At 47.8% G+C, this 13,770-nt stretch overlaps 1 protein-coding gene across 1 annotated transcript in view; it reads left to right on the forward strand.

The window, feature by feature from the left end:
- MAP3K15 (mitogen-activated protein kinase kinase kinase 15) overlaps positions 1 to 13,770 on the forward strand; it is a 150,442-nt gene that overhangs the window by 134,505 nt on the left and 2,167 nt on the right. Inside the window, exons 21-28 of the mRNA XM_040265360.1 lie at positions 7,382 to 7,539; positions 8,435 to 8,618; positions 9,190 to 9,349; positions 9,769 to 9,943; positions 10,619 to 10,804; positions 11,425 to 11,530; positions 12,423 to 12,636; positions 13,650 to 13,762. Coding sequence (XP_040121294.1) covers positions 7,382 to 7,539; positions 8,435 to 8,618; positions 9,190 to 9,349; positions 9,769 to 9,943; positions 10,619 to 10,804; positions 11,425 to 11,530; positions 12,423 to 12,636; positions 13,650 to 13,762 — 1,296 coding nt within the window. The remainder of the gene's footprint in view (positions 1 to 7,381; positions 7,540 to 8,434; positions 8,619 to 9,189; positions 9,350 to 9,768; positions 9,944 to 10,618; positions 10,805 to 11,424; positions 11,531 to 12,422; positions 12,637 to 13,649; positions 13,763 to 13,770) is intronic.

Below are 13,770 nucleotides of genomic sequence, written 5' to 3' on the forward strand. Positions count from 1 at the left end.
CTCCCTAAGAGAGCCAGATGTAAGGTGAGCAAAATTTCCAGGATCGCTCCATTCATTTGCCCCACCGTGGCATCTTCACTTGGTGTTTTCCACAAAAGCCAGCCTGTGGTGCAGCTCATGTACACCCACAACATACATGCTGTCTGAAGATGGTCCCTTGACTCTTAGAAACAGTTATGTGGATCCATCTCTGTGTCACTGCTGGCGTGACTCGGTGGTTCCCTATGAACACAGTAATAAGTAAAACAGGGCACCCAGGTTTCTATTACTGCCCTAGGCCTTCCAGTTATATGAGAAGAAGTCACATTATAGCTTTGAAAATTCTTGCATCAGCTGCTCTGAATCAGGCAGCTTTCTCTTCAGTTGTGCTTCTCCTGGATCCATTACTTGGATCAGCAGTGTCTTGGTGTGTAGCTCTACATTTGAAGACCAAAGACCTGGGCCCTAGCTTGAATAATTTCCCTAGCTTCTCTGAGCCTCAGTTTCCTCATATATAAAATGAGAATAACAGTACATCATACCTCTTCTGAGCGTCCTTAATGGAGTTGTGAGAGTCAGATGGCCAATGCTATGCGGAGATGCTTTGTAGCATGCTGTTGAGTGCTAACTGAAAGTCAGATGTTGTGGCCAGAGCCTCCAAGATGGCCTCTAGTCATCCTTACTTCCTAATATTCACAGCCTATTATTCCCCTCCCCTTGATCGCTGCCTGGACTTAGTGACTTGCTTCTAATGAATAGATTAGAATAGGGTGGTGGTGGGTGATCTGGAGGCTAGGTCAGAAAAGGCAGTGTGGCATTTCTCTTGCTTTCTGTTGGATTATACACTCCAGGGGAAGCCATATTTTAAGCCACCCTATGAAGGATCCCAGGTAGTGAGAAACCAAAGCCTCTTCCCAACCCTCACTTGAGCTTGGAAGTAGATCCTCGAGCTCCAGTCAGCCTTCGGATGACTGCAGCTCCAGCCAAAACTGGCTGCAGCCTAATGAAGGACCCTGGGCCAGATCTACCCAGCCCAGTTGTTCATAGATTCAAATCTTTAGAAACTGTGTGAGATCATAACTGTTGTTTTAAACTGCTAACCTTTGGGGTAGTTTATTCTTTTTTTTTCTAGCATGCAATATGTGTTTTTTTGGAGTATAATTGATTTACAATATTGTGTTAGTTTCAAGTATACAGCAAAGTGAATCAGTTTCACATATACATATATCCACTCTTTTCTTTAGATTCTTTCCCCATATAGACTATTAAAGAGTAATGAGTAGAGTTCCCTGTGCTCTATAGAAGGTCCTTATTAGTTATTTATTTTGTATATCAGTTCAGTTCAGTAGCTCAGTCGTGTCCGACTCTTTGCAACCCCATGAATGGCAGCACACCAGGCCTCCCTGTCCATCACCAACTCCCGGAGTTCACTCAAACTCATGTCCGTCGAGTCAGTGATGCCATCCAGCCATCTCATCCTCTGTCGTCCCCTTTTCCTCCTGCCCCCAATCCCTCCCAACATCAGGGTCTGCTGGGCTGGAAGAAGCACAAGCTGGAATCAAGATTGCAGGGAGAAATATCAATAACCTCAGACATGCAGATGACACCACCCTTATGGCAGAAAGTGAAGAGGAACTAAAAAACCTCTTGATGAAAGTGAAAGAGGAGAGTGAAAAAGTTGGCTAAAAGCTCAACATTCAGAAAATGAAGATCATGGCATCTGGTCCCATCACTTCATGGCAAACAGATGGGGAAACAGTGGAAACAGTGTCAGACTTTATTTTCTTGGGCTCCAAAATCACTGCAGATGGTGATTGCAGTCATAAAATTAAAAGACACTTACTCCTTGGAAGGAAAGTTATGATCAACCTAGATAGCATATTCAAAAGCAGAGACATTACTTTGCCAACAAACGTCCATCTAGTCAAGGCTATGGTTTTTCCAGTGGTATGGATATGAGAGTTGGACTGTGAAGAAAGCTGAGTACCGAAGAATTGATGCTTTTGAACTGTGGTGTTGGAGAAGACTCTTGAGAATCCCTTGGACAGCAAGGAGATCCAACCAGTCCATCCTAAAGAAGATCAGTCCTGGGTGTTCATTGGAAGGACTGATGCTAAAGCTGAAACTCCATTACTTTGGCCACCTCATGCAAAGAGTTGACTCATTGGAAAAGCCCCTGATTTTGTATATAGTAATGTACATATGTCAATCCCAATCTCCAAATTTATCCCTCCCCGCCTTCCCCCTGGTAATCATAAGTTTCTTTTCTACTTCTGTTTTGTAAATAAGTTCATTTGCACCTCTTTTTTTAATTCCACAAGTAAGTGATACCATATGATACTTGTCTTTCTCTGACTTACTTCACTCAGTATGACAATCTCTGGGTCCATCCATGTTGCTGCAAATGGCATTATTTCATTCTTTATATGGCTGAGTAATATTCCACTGTGTGTATGGAACACATCTGCTTTATCCATTCCTCTGTTGATGGACATTTAGGTTGCTTCCATGTCCTGGCTATTGTAAATAGCTCTGCGATGAACATTGGGGTGCATATATCTTTTTGAATTATGGTTGTGTTTGGGTGTATGCCCTGGAGTGGGATTGCTGGATCATATGGTAGTTCTGTGTTTAGTTTTTAAGGAACCTCCATACTGTTATCCATAGTGACTGCACCAATTTACATTCCCAAAAAAGTGTGGGAGGGTTCCCTTTTCTCCACATCCTCTCCAGCATTTATTGTTTGTAGATTTTTTGATTATGGTCATTCTGCATGGCACAAGGTGATACCTCATTGTAGTTTTGATTTGCATTTCTCCGATAGTTAGTGAAGTTGAGCCTTTTCATGTGCCTTTAGACCATCCGCATGACTTCTTTGGTGAAATGTCTGTTTGAATCTTCTGTCCATTTTTTATAGGATTTTTTTTTAAATTGAGCTGTATGAGCTGTTTGCATATTTTGGAGATTAATCCTTTGCCAGTTGCTTTGTTTGCAAATATTTTCTCCCATTCTGAGGGTTGTCTTTTTGTTTATGGTATCCTTTGCTGTGCAAAAGTTTTTGAGTGCAGTTTGTTTTTATTTTCAGTACTCTAGGAGGTGAATCAAGAATGATTTTGCTACAATTTATGTTAAAGAGTCTTCTGGTTGTTTTCCTCTAAGAGTTTTATAGTATCCAGCCTTACATTTATGTCTGTAATCCATTTTGAGTTTTTTTTGTGTGTGTGTACATGGTGTTAGGGAATATTCTAATTTCATTCTTTTACACATAGCTGTCCAGTTTTCCCAGCACCACTTATTGAAGAGGCTGTCTTTTCTCCATTGTATATTCTTGCCTCCTTTGTCAAAGATAAGGATAAAGATAAACCCATAGGTGCATGGGTTTATCTCTGGGCTTTCTATCTTGTTCTATTAGTCTATATTTCTGTTTTTGTGCCAGTACCATACTGTCTCTATTGCTGTAGCTTTGTACTATACTCGAAGGCAGGGAGTCTGATTTCTCTAGCTCTGTTTTTCTTTGGGGTAGTTTAGTATATAGCAATAAATAACTGATATGGATGTCATTGTGAAGTCCCTGCCTTTAGAAACAGTGATGTTCACTATGGTTCCATATAATGAAAATCTCCAAATTTGCATGAAGCAGACTAATCCTCCAATTGTGAAACCATTATACTAAGGGCAGTTGTTTAGTTGAGGTCAATAGCCATTGCAGTTTGGTTTATTACTATTTTCTACTGCTTCATAAGTTGCTAAGTTTATTCTCTTGCTCTTTTAAGAATTAACTTTTAGCGATTGTGTTAGTCAGGACCCAGGCAGGAAAATAAATCACCACAGTTATTTTGGGGCTTCCCAAGTGGTGCTGGTGGTAAAGAATGTGCCTGCCCATACAAGAGATGCAAGTTTGATCCTTGTGTTGGGAAGATCCCCTGGAGTAGGAAATGCCAACCAACTCCAGTATTCTTACCTGGAGAATCCCATGGACAGAGGAGCCTGGCAGGATACAGTCCATGGGGTCACAAAGAATTGGACACGACAGCACAGATGTGCACATGAAATTTACAGAGAGAATTTAGTTGAAAGAACTGTTTACTGATAATCAGAAAGCAGCCTCCATCCCTGGGGCTTGAGGGAACAGAGAGGAGAGGAGAATTCAAAGCTTTCCATCGGGGGTGCTAACTGGGCTGTAGCACATAATTCTGAAGGGATGAGATGAGGCTGGTTCTGAAAGTATGGAAGGACAAAAAAAACTGGTAATGAGCCAACCACTGCTACTGCTACCAGCTGAGGGTCCAGAGGGAAACTTGCTAACCTCTCCTTCCTGTCACTTGCACGCAGGCGCCCAAGTGGCCGGGGAGCAGCAGGCGGAGCAGAAATGTGGTTTGCACAGTCCCAGACCCAGTGTAGCAGAGCTGAGAGATAACAGCTTGATAAACAGCACAGCGGCATGGTTCTCCTAAGTTAATGAATTACTGGTTAGTTAGAAGGCACATCGCCTGTGGAGGCCTCGCTCTGTGTTGCTCACTGTAGTAGGAGCTTGTAGGGGATGTTGTGTCACTGGAGGCTCCCTTCCTGGGGCTCTGAGGTTTCCTAATACTGCAGCCACTGCTACAAGCCTCCATCTTGCCCAACCCTGCTACCAACTGAACACTTCCCCACCAGGCTTTCAGCTCAGGAGGCCAAAGCCATCATTTTTGCCCTGCTAATCTCTTGCACTCACTGATACAGCCCAATTTATGTTTAACTTTAAATTAGGAAGAATCAAATACAATCTAAAAAAATTCTTTTAATTTACATTTATTTCTTTAGTCTCAGCAGCCACATTTCAAGAGCTCAACAGTCATATGTGGCTAGTGGCGACCATCTTGAACTGCACAGAATAGACCATTTCCATTATTGAAGAACATCCTATTGGTCAGAGCTGTCCTAGAGCCTTTAAAATGCTTACAGGAAAGAAAAATGCTGATAAGACATCGGATGTTCAAGAGGAAGACGTAGTAGGTGGCATCTCTAAACTTAGACTCAGGAAAGCTATTTTGGTTGTGTGACTATTTTTTAATTGGAGGATAATTGTTTTACAATGTTGTCTTAGTTTCTGCTGTGCAACATGAATCAGCTCTGTGTATACATATATCCCCTCCCTCTCCGACCTCCCTCCCACCTCTATCCCACCCCTCTAGGTCATCACAGAGCACCAGGCTGAACCCCCTGTATACCAGCTTCCCACTAGCTGTCTGTTTTACACATGGTAGTTTATATATGTCAGTTCTAATCTCGTAACTCATCCCACCCTCCCTTTCCCATCCTGTGTCCATATGTGCTTTCTCTACATCTGCATCTCTATTCCTGCCCTGCAGATAGGTTCATCTGTACCATTTTTTTCTAGATTCCACCATAGTTAGTGTTAATCACTTAATCGTGTTCAACTCTTTGTGACCACATGAACTGTAGCCCACCAGGCTCCTCGCTTCATGGAATTCTCCAGGCAAGAATACTGGAGTGGCCTGCCATTCCTTTCTCCAGGGGATCTTCCCAATTCAGGAATCGAACCCAGGTCTCCTGCGTTGCAAGCAGATTCTTTACCATCTGAGCCACTAGGGAAGCCACATACATGTGTTAATATATGATATTTGTTGTTCTCTGTCTGGCTTACTCTACTTAGTATGGTCGTCTATAGGTGCATCCATGTTGCCGCAAATTATATTATTTCCTTCTTTTTATTGGCTGAGTAATATTCCATTGTATAGATGTACCACATCTTCTTATCCATTCCTCTGTTGATGGACATCTGGGTTGCTTCCATGTCCTGGCTATTGTAAATAGTGGTGCACTGAGCATTGGGGTGTACATGTATCGTTTTGCATTATGGTTTTCTCAGGGTATATGCCAGGAGTGGGATTGCTGGGTCATATGGTTGTGATCCTGAGGCAGGCACTGGAATTTCTTGGTACGTTAATGTTCTTGATTCACCCTTTGGCCAATATCACCTCCAAGTTGGCTGTTTATTATAAATGTCTTTGCCAGCACACAGCATCTGCTGCTGCTTCCACATTCCCCTCTCCTCTCCTCAGGATTAGTTTCAAGGAAAAGCAAAGATTTCACTCTTAGAGCCCTTGATTGACCTAACTGCCCCATCTCTCCGACAAGCCCTCCTCCTCCCTGATCACCGCTTTCCCTGTGGTAGCCTCTGGTGGCTTGTGATCCACAGGAGAAAGTCCAAAGCCAGCGGTTTCAGAGCACACAATGCTCCATGTGGGCTGCACCCAGGCAGCTGCCACCTTCATGCTTCCTACCCCCTCCCCCTGGCCTGTGTCAGACAGAGCTCCTGGGTTCACTGTGTGCTTTCCACCCATGCATGGGCTTTGGCTCAAGCCCTTCCCCATGCCTGAAAGTCCTCCTGCTTTGCCCACTTGGCCAAGCCTCATGGCAGGAATCTACTTTACTGGCAGCCACAGCCAGCACCTGTTTGGCTCGGCCACTGTGTTCCTGGCCAGGTCATACTTTACCCACCTACTGCCGGCCAGTGACCAAGCACAGTGGAGGTACTAGAACCAATGTGGCGCTCTTCCAGTGGGCACCTTTGGGTCAGGGCCTCCTGGGCAGCCTGGCTAAGCTGTCTCAGAGCTCTTCTGCCATCAGAGACTGCCCCCCCCACCTTTTATCCTTCATTCACCTTCTCCCAGGAAGTCACTTGTATGTCTAATTCTGACTTGGTATTTACTCTCAGACACCCAAATTGACACAGCTAGAGCTTCCCTTGACTCAAACCAGGCAGAATCAGGCACTTCTCCCTGTGTTCTCAGTGCCTTCTGTGTATACCTGTTAATCTCTGTGTGTGCTCAGTCATGTCCGACTCTTTGCAACCCCATGGACTGTAGCCCATCAGGCTCCTCTGTGCATGGAATTTTCCAGGCAAGAATACTGGAGTGGGTTGCCATTTCCTCCTCCAGAGGATTTTCCTGACCCAAAGGTCAAACTGTGTCTCCTGCATTGCAGGCAGATTCTTTACCACTGTGCCACCTGGGAAGCACTGACTATATCCTCCATCACACTGCCGCCCCACTCAGCACACCATCATCATGCCCATCTCCTCCTCTAGACAGGTCTGGCCCCGTGGGTCTCACATTCCAATCCCTCTGTCTGTGTGGCATTCTCAGATGTGTTGACTGAATTGGATCAGGCTCATTTATCCCTCAAAGGGCTTGCACAATCCTCTCTCAATGTGACTAGTGTTAAAGGCACTCTGCATGTCTCTAGTCAAAGAAAAGATGCAGCAACATTTATGCATGAGATCAGACCCCATCTGTCATTAACAGGAGAGTGAAGCTCACACACTTGTTTACTAATGGTACATTTTGGTTTTGAACAACACGGTGCCCACCATCTTTGTCGTATTGTTTCCCAACAGGCACGCTCCAGTACATGGCACCTGAGATCATCGACCAAGGCCCTCGTGGGTACGGCGCCCCAGCTGACATCTGGTCTCTGGGCTGCACCATCATTGAGATGGCCACCAGCAAGCCTCCGTTTCATGAGCTTGGTGAGCCACAGGCAGTGATGTTCAAGGTAAGACATGTTGGGTGACTTAGGTTGCTGGTGTTGGAGAGAGAGAATTCAAATCAAAAACCTCTCCCAATGCAGAAACCTCTCCACAAAGGTGGACAAGAAAGAAAATAGGTTTTTTTTCTTTTCTCTCTCCCTTCTCTCTCTGCCTCTGCCAGTATCTTACTATCTCAACTAGGAATCAAACCCATGACCCCTGCATTGGGAACCAAAGTCCAAACCACTATACCACCTAGCAACTCCCAAACCCTTAGCTTCTCTTCCCTCCTTACTGTGAGAAATTACTATCAGTTTACAGAGGTATAATATATAACCTACCAGTGAATGTTGGTAATTGGATCTCTGGTTTATCTGCCTTTTCTTAACCCAGCTTGGGCATCCGGAAGTTCTTGGTTCGCATAATGCTGAAGCCTAGCATGCAAGATTTTAAGCATGACCTTACTAGCATGGGAGACGAGTGCAATTGCCCAATGCTTAGAACATTCTTTGGTACTGCCTTTCTTGGGATGAGGATTGACCTTTATATATGCCCTTACTTAGGGTTTTCTTACGGTTTAACTCATCAGAAATTAAATTATTAAATGTCTGTGAAAGGTGTGAGGTACTCATCTAAATGTATCTGTTTCCATATGGAGAGCACATTTATTGAAAAGTTCATCATTTTGCCTGCTGAACTACTGTTTTCTATGTATCATATAAGATGATTGCATTTCTACCTCAGCATATTAATAAGGGTCATATACGACAGACCTACAGCAAACAGCATACTCAGTGGTATTCCAGAGGCCAGTCGGCGCGGCTGTTGCTGGAATCCGGCACAGCCCTCTGGGATGGCAGACACTGGGGTTGTGTGGCTCTTGTGTGCACCTGCGTGTGCCTCACTGTGCCTTCAATGCAGGTGGGGATGTTTAAGATCCACCCAGAGATTCCGGAAAACTTCTCAGCTGAAGCCAGAGCCTGCCTTTTATCCTGTTTTGAGCCTGACCCCCACAAACGTGTCACCGCCGCAGGCCTGCTCCAAGAGGGCTTCTTCAGGCAGGTGCACAAGGGCAAGAAGAACCGGATTGCTTTCAAGCCGGCAGGTGAGGTCTCCTTGGACAGAGTAGTGGGGGCACAGTAGGGATGAGGTTGTCCAAACCCAGGGAATGACTGTCCCTCAATGTCCTGCGAGTGTCACAGGGAGCCCCGTAGGCGACACTGAGGTAGCATCTCCTCCATTCAGCCTGGCTTTCAGGGCTCTGCTTGGGAGGAAGGAGAGAGGCGCCCCAGCTGGGGTTCTGTCTTCCCCAAGTGCAAGGCCCAGGGCTTCATGTTTGGAGCCTGGCCTCTCCCCTTGTGCTGCTCCCGACCTTGATTAAAGGGTGTCTGTTGTTCTGGGCCAGTAAGTCCTGCTGGGCACTGACAGAAGAGCGGCCTTGCTGTGGATGGGGTCAGAGGCCAGCTCAGCCTCTTGCACCTGGAGAGCCACTGGCTGTTAGAAATGCAGAGTCTTAGGCCTATCCCGGCTCTGCGGAAGCAGAGCCTCTGTCTACCCAGGACTCCTGGGTGATCACTGGCGTCCCGTTAGAGCAGCACAGGCTTAGGCCTCCCGGTGGGTCGCCTGGCCCGAGGAGCTGCTCGTGCTCACTCTGCCCTCCCGGCTGCCCCCAACAGAGGGTCCCCGGGGTGTCGTGCTGACCCTGCCCCCATCCGGAGAGCTGCCGGGCAGCAGCAGCAGCGAGCATGGCTCCGTCTCCCCGGACTCCGACGCCCAGCCTGACGCATTCTTCGAGAAGTCCCGCCTGCCGGTGCGGCGGCTCAGCCACCTGCTCAGGTACCGCCGCCCTGCAGCCCTTGGGCACAGAGTGCGTCCTGCGTAAACCGGAGTCTTCCTGTCTGCATGATCAGTAGGGTGGCTGGGCGGCCACTGACATGGCGAGCGAGCGGGCGATGTGGTCGCTTACTGTCCCTTCCCCTCCTCCTCCTCTCCCCCCATTTCCTCTTTCTCCCCATCCCTCCTTATCCTCACCCTGTTACCCCTCCTTCCCCCTTCCTTCTTCCCCTTCTTTCCGCCTCTCTCCAAAAACCCTGGTGGTCTGGGGATTAGGAAAAACGCTAGTCTCGCCTCCTGCAGTTTCATCTTCCCAAGGCTGGGGACGTGGAGGATCATCTCTCAGCCCCTCCCCCATGGTGCCCCCGCACAGAGACCCCGCCCCTGGGAAGCGGAGGACTGTCATGTGCGTTTGTCCGCAGTGTTCCCGACGAGAGTTCGGCCTTGGAGGACCGGACTGCAGCCACCTCCCCGGAAGACAGGGACCCGGGCCTTTTCCTACTGCAAAAGGACAGTGAGCGCCGTGCCATCCTCTACAAAATCCTCTGGGAGGAGCAGAATCAGGTGGCTTCCAACCTGCAGGAGTGCGTGGCCCAGGTACAGGCTGGGCGTGGGGGCTGCAATCCCACCCCCTCCGCCCGAGGCAGGGTCCCAGGAGAGGTCCAAATGGGCCTGCCACCCCCGAACATTTGCAGTTACAATAATCACCATAAGTATTTCCCAACGTCCTCTTTTCCAACAAAAGAGAATACAAAAAAGACTCCACTGAAACCTGAATTTGCCAAATACTGTGGTGAAACCAGGCCCTGATGGGGCCGTGCTGCCCCCTGGTGGAAAACAGGCCACATGGCCGCACAAAGCCCAGTTAATCCCCAGCTGCAGTTAGCCTCTGCTGCCTCCGAGGAAGAAAGGCTGTGGATGGAAATGTGACAACTCATTTTGGATGGGATGAGGTCCTTTTAGTAAGAGGCCACTGCCCTCTATGAACTGTGCCTTCTGACAAGGCCCATTGGTGGTGGAGGGTGGTTGACAAGGGGTCAAACAGGATGGCAGCCCATTCCTCCAGCGAGGGGAGGGGGCCTTGTAAGCCTCTAACAGGGAGGATATGGAGGAAGTTCCAGGACCAGAGACGCTATCTCAGCTGGGGGTTCCCCACTTCCATAAGCTAGTGGACAGTGTGGTTCATCTAGGTGCCCACAGTACTTTTTGGATGCCCCCCGCCCCCGATTTACTCAATGACTTGATTTTTTTGGTTGGGGGCTTGGTGATCAGAGTTCAGAAGAGTTGCATCTCTCAGTCGGCCACATCAAGCAAATCATTGCGATCCTGAGAGACTTCATCCGTTGCCCGGAGCACAGGGTGATGGCATCCACAATATCAAAGCTCAAGGTGGACCTGGACTTTGACAGCTCATCCATCAATCAGATTCACCTGGTACTGTTTGGATTTCAGGATGCTGTAAGTGTCCCATTTGGCCCTAAAGAACATAACAGAAGGTAGGACGCCCCCCAAAGTGGCTCATAGCTGAGACCATAGAGTTCGATTACCATCTTCTCCCATAGTATCCATCTCTTCTCACCTGATTACACCTGAATCCCGAGTGCCAGCAGTTCTCTAAACACTGAATGTGTGTGTACGTGAGACTGAGACGATTGCATTTGGCCACAAAGAGCAGAGTGTAGGATTTGGGGATGAGCAGCATCTGCCAGCTGAGTAGGTGTGTGGTTTAAGCTTATGTGTCTGCACACACAGGTGTGAGCTGCTCCAGGCCCAAGACATGTCTGGCTTAGCTTTGTGTCTCAAGACCCCGCCACAGAGCCTGAGGTTTCACGGGTGCTCCACAAACATATGCTGAACAAACAAAGAGGCCTGTGCAGTAGTTCCAATTGCTGTACCTGCCCTCTCGACCCCAGTGTGACTTGAGGTCAGCTTAGAGGAGGATTCAGTCAGAAGAAACGTAAATCCAGGGCAGCATGGTTAACACTTTTATCTCAGAGTAGAAGCAAATTTGAATTGGTAAGAACTCGTATTTCTGAAAAAATACAGTGGACCAGAAATCTGGATTTTTGTGATTACAGGTAAATAAAATCTTGAGGAACCACTTAATTAGGCCCCACTGGATGTTTGCAATGGACAACATCATCCGACGAGCAGTGCAGACTGCGGTCACCATCCTCATCCCAGGTAAGGGCCCCTCTTTTTGGTCACGGTAAATTAGGCTATGGTAGGTATGGAAAAGGTCAGCCAGGTCCTCTGTGCTCAGCAGTTGTTACTCTCCCTTTCCCATTGGGGCTATATACGTCCTTGGAATTAAGGAAAATATTGTCACAGACCCCTTTGGTGTCAGTATTTTGTGATTTCAAGCCCACCTTCTGGTGCTGTTTACATGTCCCCCACCCCAGCATAAGGAGCATGCCCACAGGCTAACGATACACCCAGTGCACTGAGCCTCAGGGCCTGGACCCTTGTGTGCTCAGGACCACCTCCTAGCTGGCTGATGATTTAAATGGCTGTCTTCTCTCTCATCACATGGTAGCTACACAAATCTCTGGCTTTCATAGGCTCTAGTTTTCAAATGTTAGAGCAGCTTAGCACCCAAGTTGATCTTCCTTCTGTGATGCCTCCTAGGAAGTGGGGCTCGGAGGCACTTCTGTTGACACTGCCGCTTCCTCTCTTTACTCTGCTCCCTCCCTGTCATCCTCTGCCTGCACTCAGCCCGGGCTCCACTTGTGGGAGTGGCTTGTTAAACCCCAGGACTTCATTACTCCCCTCTCCAAGCAGGGAACTGCAGGAAATACACAGGCCTGGGTGGAAGGCTGCTTGTCCCTTTTTACAACTGCTCTTGCCTAACTAACTTAATATCTTGAAGCTTGTTTCCTTATCTATAAAGAGGTGTGGGGACCATCTTTTCAGGTAGAGGTAATAGTCTCCTCTCCCTTTATTAAGGTCAGCAGTCTCCTGGTGGAGCATCATGTTGGCCGGGCTGACCTCCCTGCCTGGTTTGCTGGCCTTGGACATAAGCTACACCAAGCATATGGCCTTGTTGAACTGTGCTCCTTCTCTTCCATGATTTCAGAGCTCCAAGCCCACTTTGAGCCTGGCTCAGAGACAGAAGGCATGGAAAAGGACACGGATGAGATGGAAGAGGTCTATCCCCCCACAGACCAGCCTGCAAGCAAGGCACAGATGGCACGTGGATGGAGCGAGCCAGCTTCAGCAGTTGCCCAGGAGGCCCCACCCCATCAGCACCTGAGCTTTCAGCTGAGCAAACTGAGGCAGGAGACCAGCAGGTAGGTGGGGGTGGGACAGAGTTGTTGAGTGCTTCACCCAGGTCTCAGAAAGTCATCTTCGTCCCCCAAGGAACTGGGCAGGGGGATATTCTCAGCTTCAACTGGGGACCTGGAAGGATGCCTTTCTTTAAAGGCAGAGTGTTCCTGGCTACAATAGGGTGTCCCTATTTCAGAAGAAAAGTTGTATACACCCCTGTATAGGGATCTCTGAAGTTTAACTGTAGACAGATTTTTTGTTTTGAAAAATGTGAAAGTTGACAGTGTCTGTAGCACTTCTTTTAAAATGGTTTTCCAGTAAGGTTAATAATCACCTGATTCATCAAATGTTATACATGGATTCAAAGGTGATTGATTTCCAGGGTCAATGGGCGCTATATCTTCCCCCCAAGAGAATTAGTAATGCGATAGCAGCCAGCCTGACTGGGGACAGCTGACAAGCACATGGCTGCTTCACGCCTACCCTGTGGCACAGAGACGCCTCAGCTGCTGTTAGGCTGAGCAGGGAGGCACCTGCCGCCCTGAGTGAGGGAAGCAGGTCTGTCCCGAGTGCTGGTGAGACCAAGAGCACAAGGCATTTTGGTGCCCTCCTGGGTAAGTATTGGCCGTAGTGTCCCTCCTACCTTCCAAGCAGCATCTTTCCTGCACCACCCCCAGCTGTCAACAGCAGCAAGGCTTCTATCTTGACGTAGTCTCCAGTGAGGAGGGAATAGCTTCACCACGTTTCACAACTTGACATGACTTAGGAAGACAAGCGGGCTGAGTTCTCCTGATCACCATCAGGTTATCTTTTGGTTTATGATACATTTTGATACAGAAGATGCCCACACACTGAGCAGGGCTGGTCTCTGTTTACAAGCGGGGGAAACACAAGGAAGGTGCCCATGTGCAGGCTGAAATCTGTTCCTAGACTGACCTGGGACTGTGCCATTTTTTTAAACTTCTGTTCAACAAATGTTTGAGTTGAGCTGAATGGTGTTAGGCTCTCGAGTGATGTTTTGTTTTGTTCTAACCAGACTTTTGGAACACCTGGTTCAAAAAGAGAGAGAGCACCAGAATCTTCTACGGCACATCCTAGAACAGAAAACTCAAGAGTTATACCACCTTCGGTTACAATTCACCTCCAGTGGTGAGTGA

This window comes from Oryx dammah, unplaced genomic scaffold, assembly GCF_014754425.2.
Source record: "Oryx dammah isolate SB20612 unplaced genomic scaffold, SCBI_Odam_1.1 HiC_scaffold_23, whole genome shotgun sequence".
NCBI classification, from domain to species: domain Eukaryota; kingdom Metazoa; phylum Chordata; class Mammalia; order Artiodactyla; family Bovidae; genus Oryx; species Oryx dammah.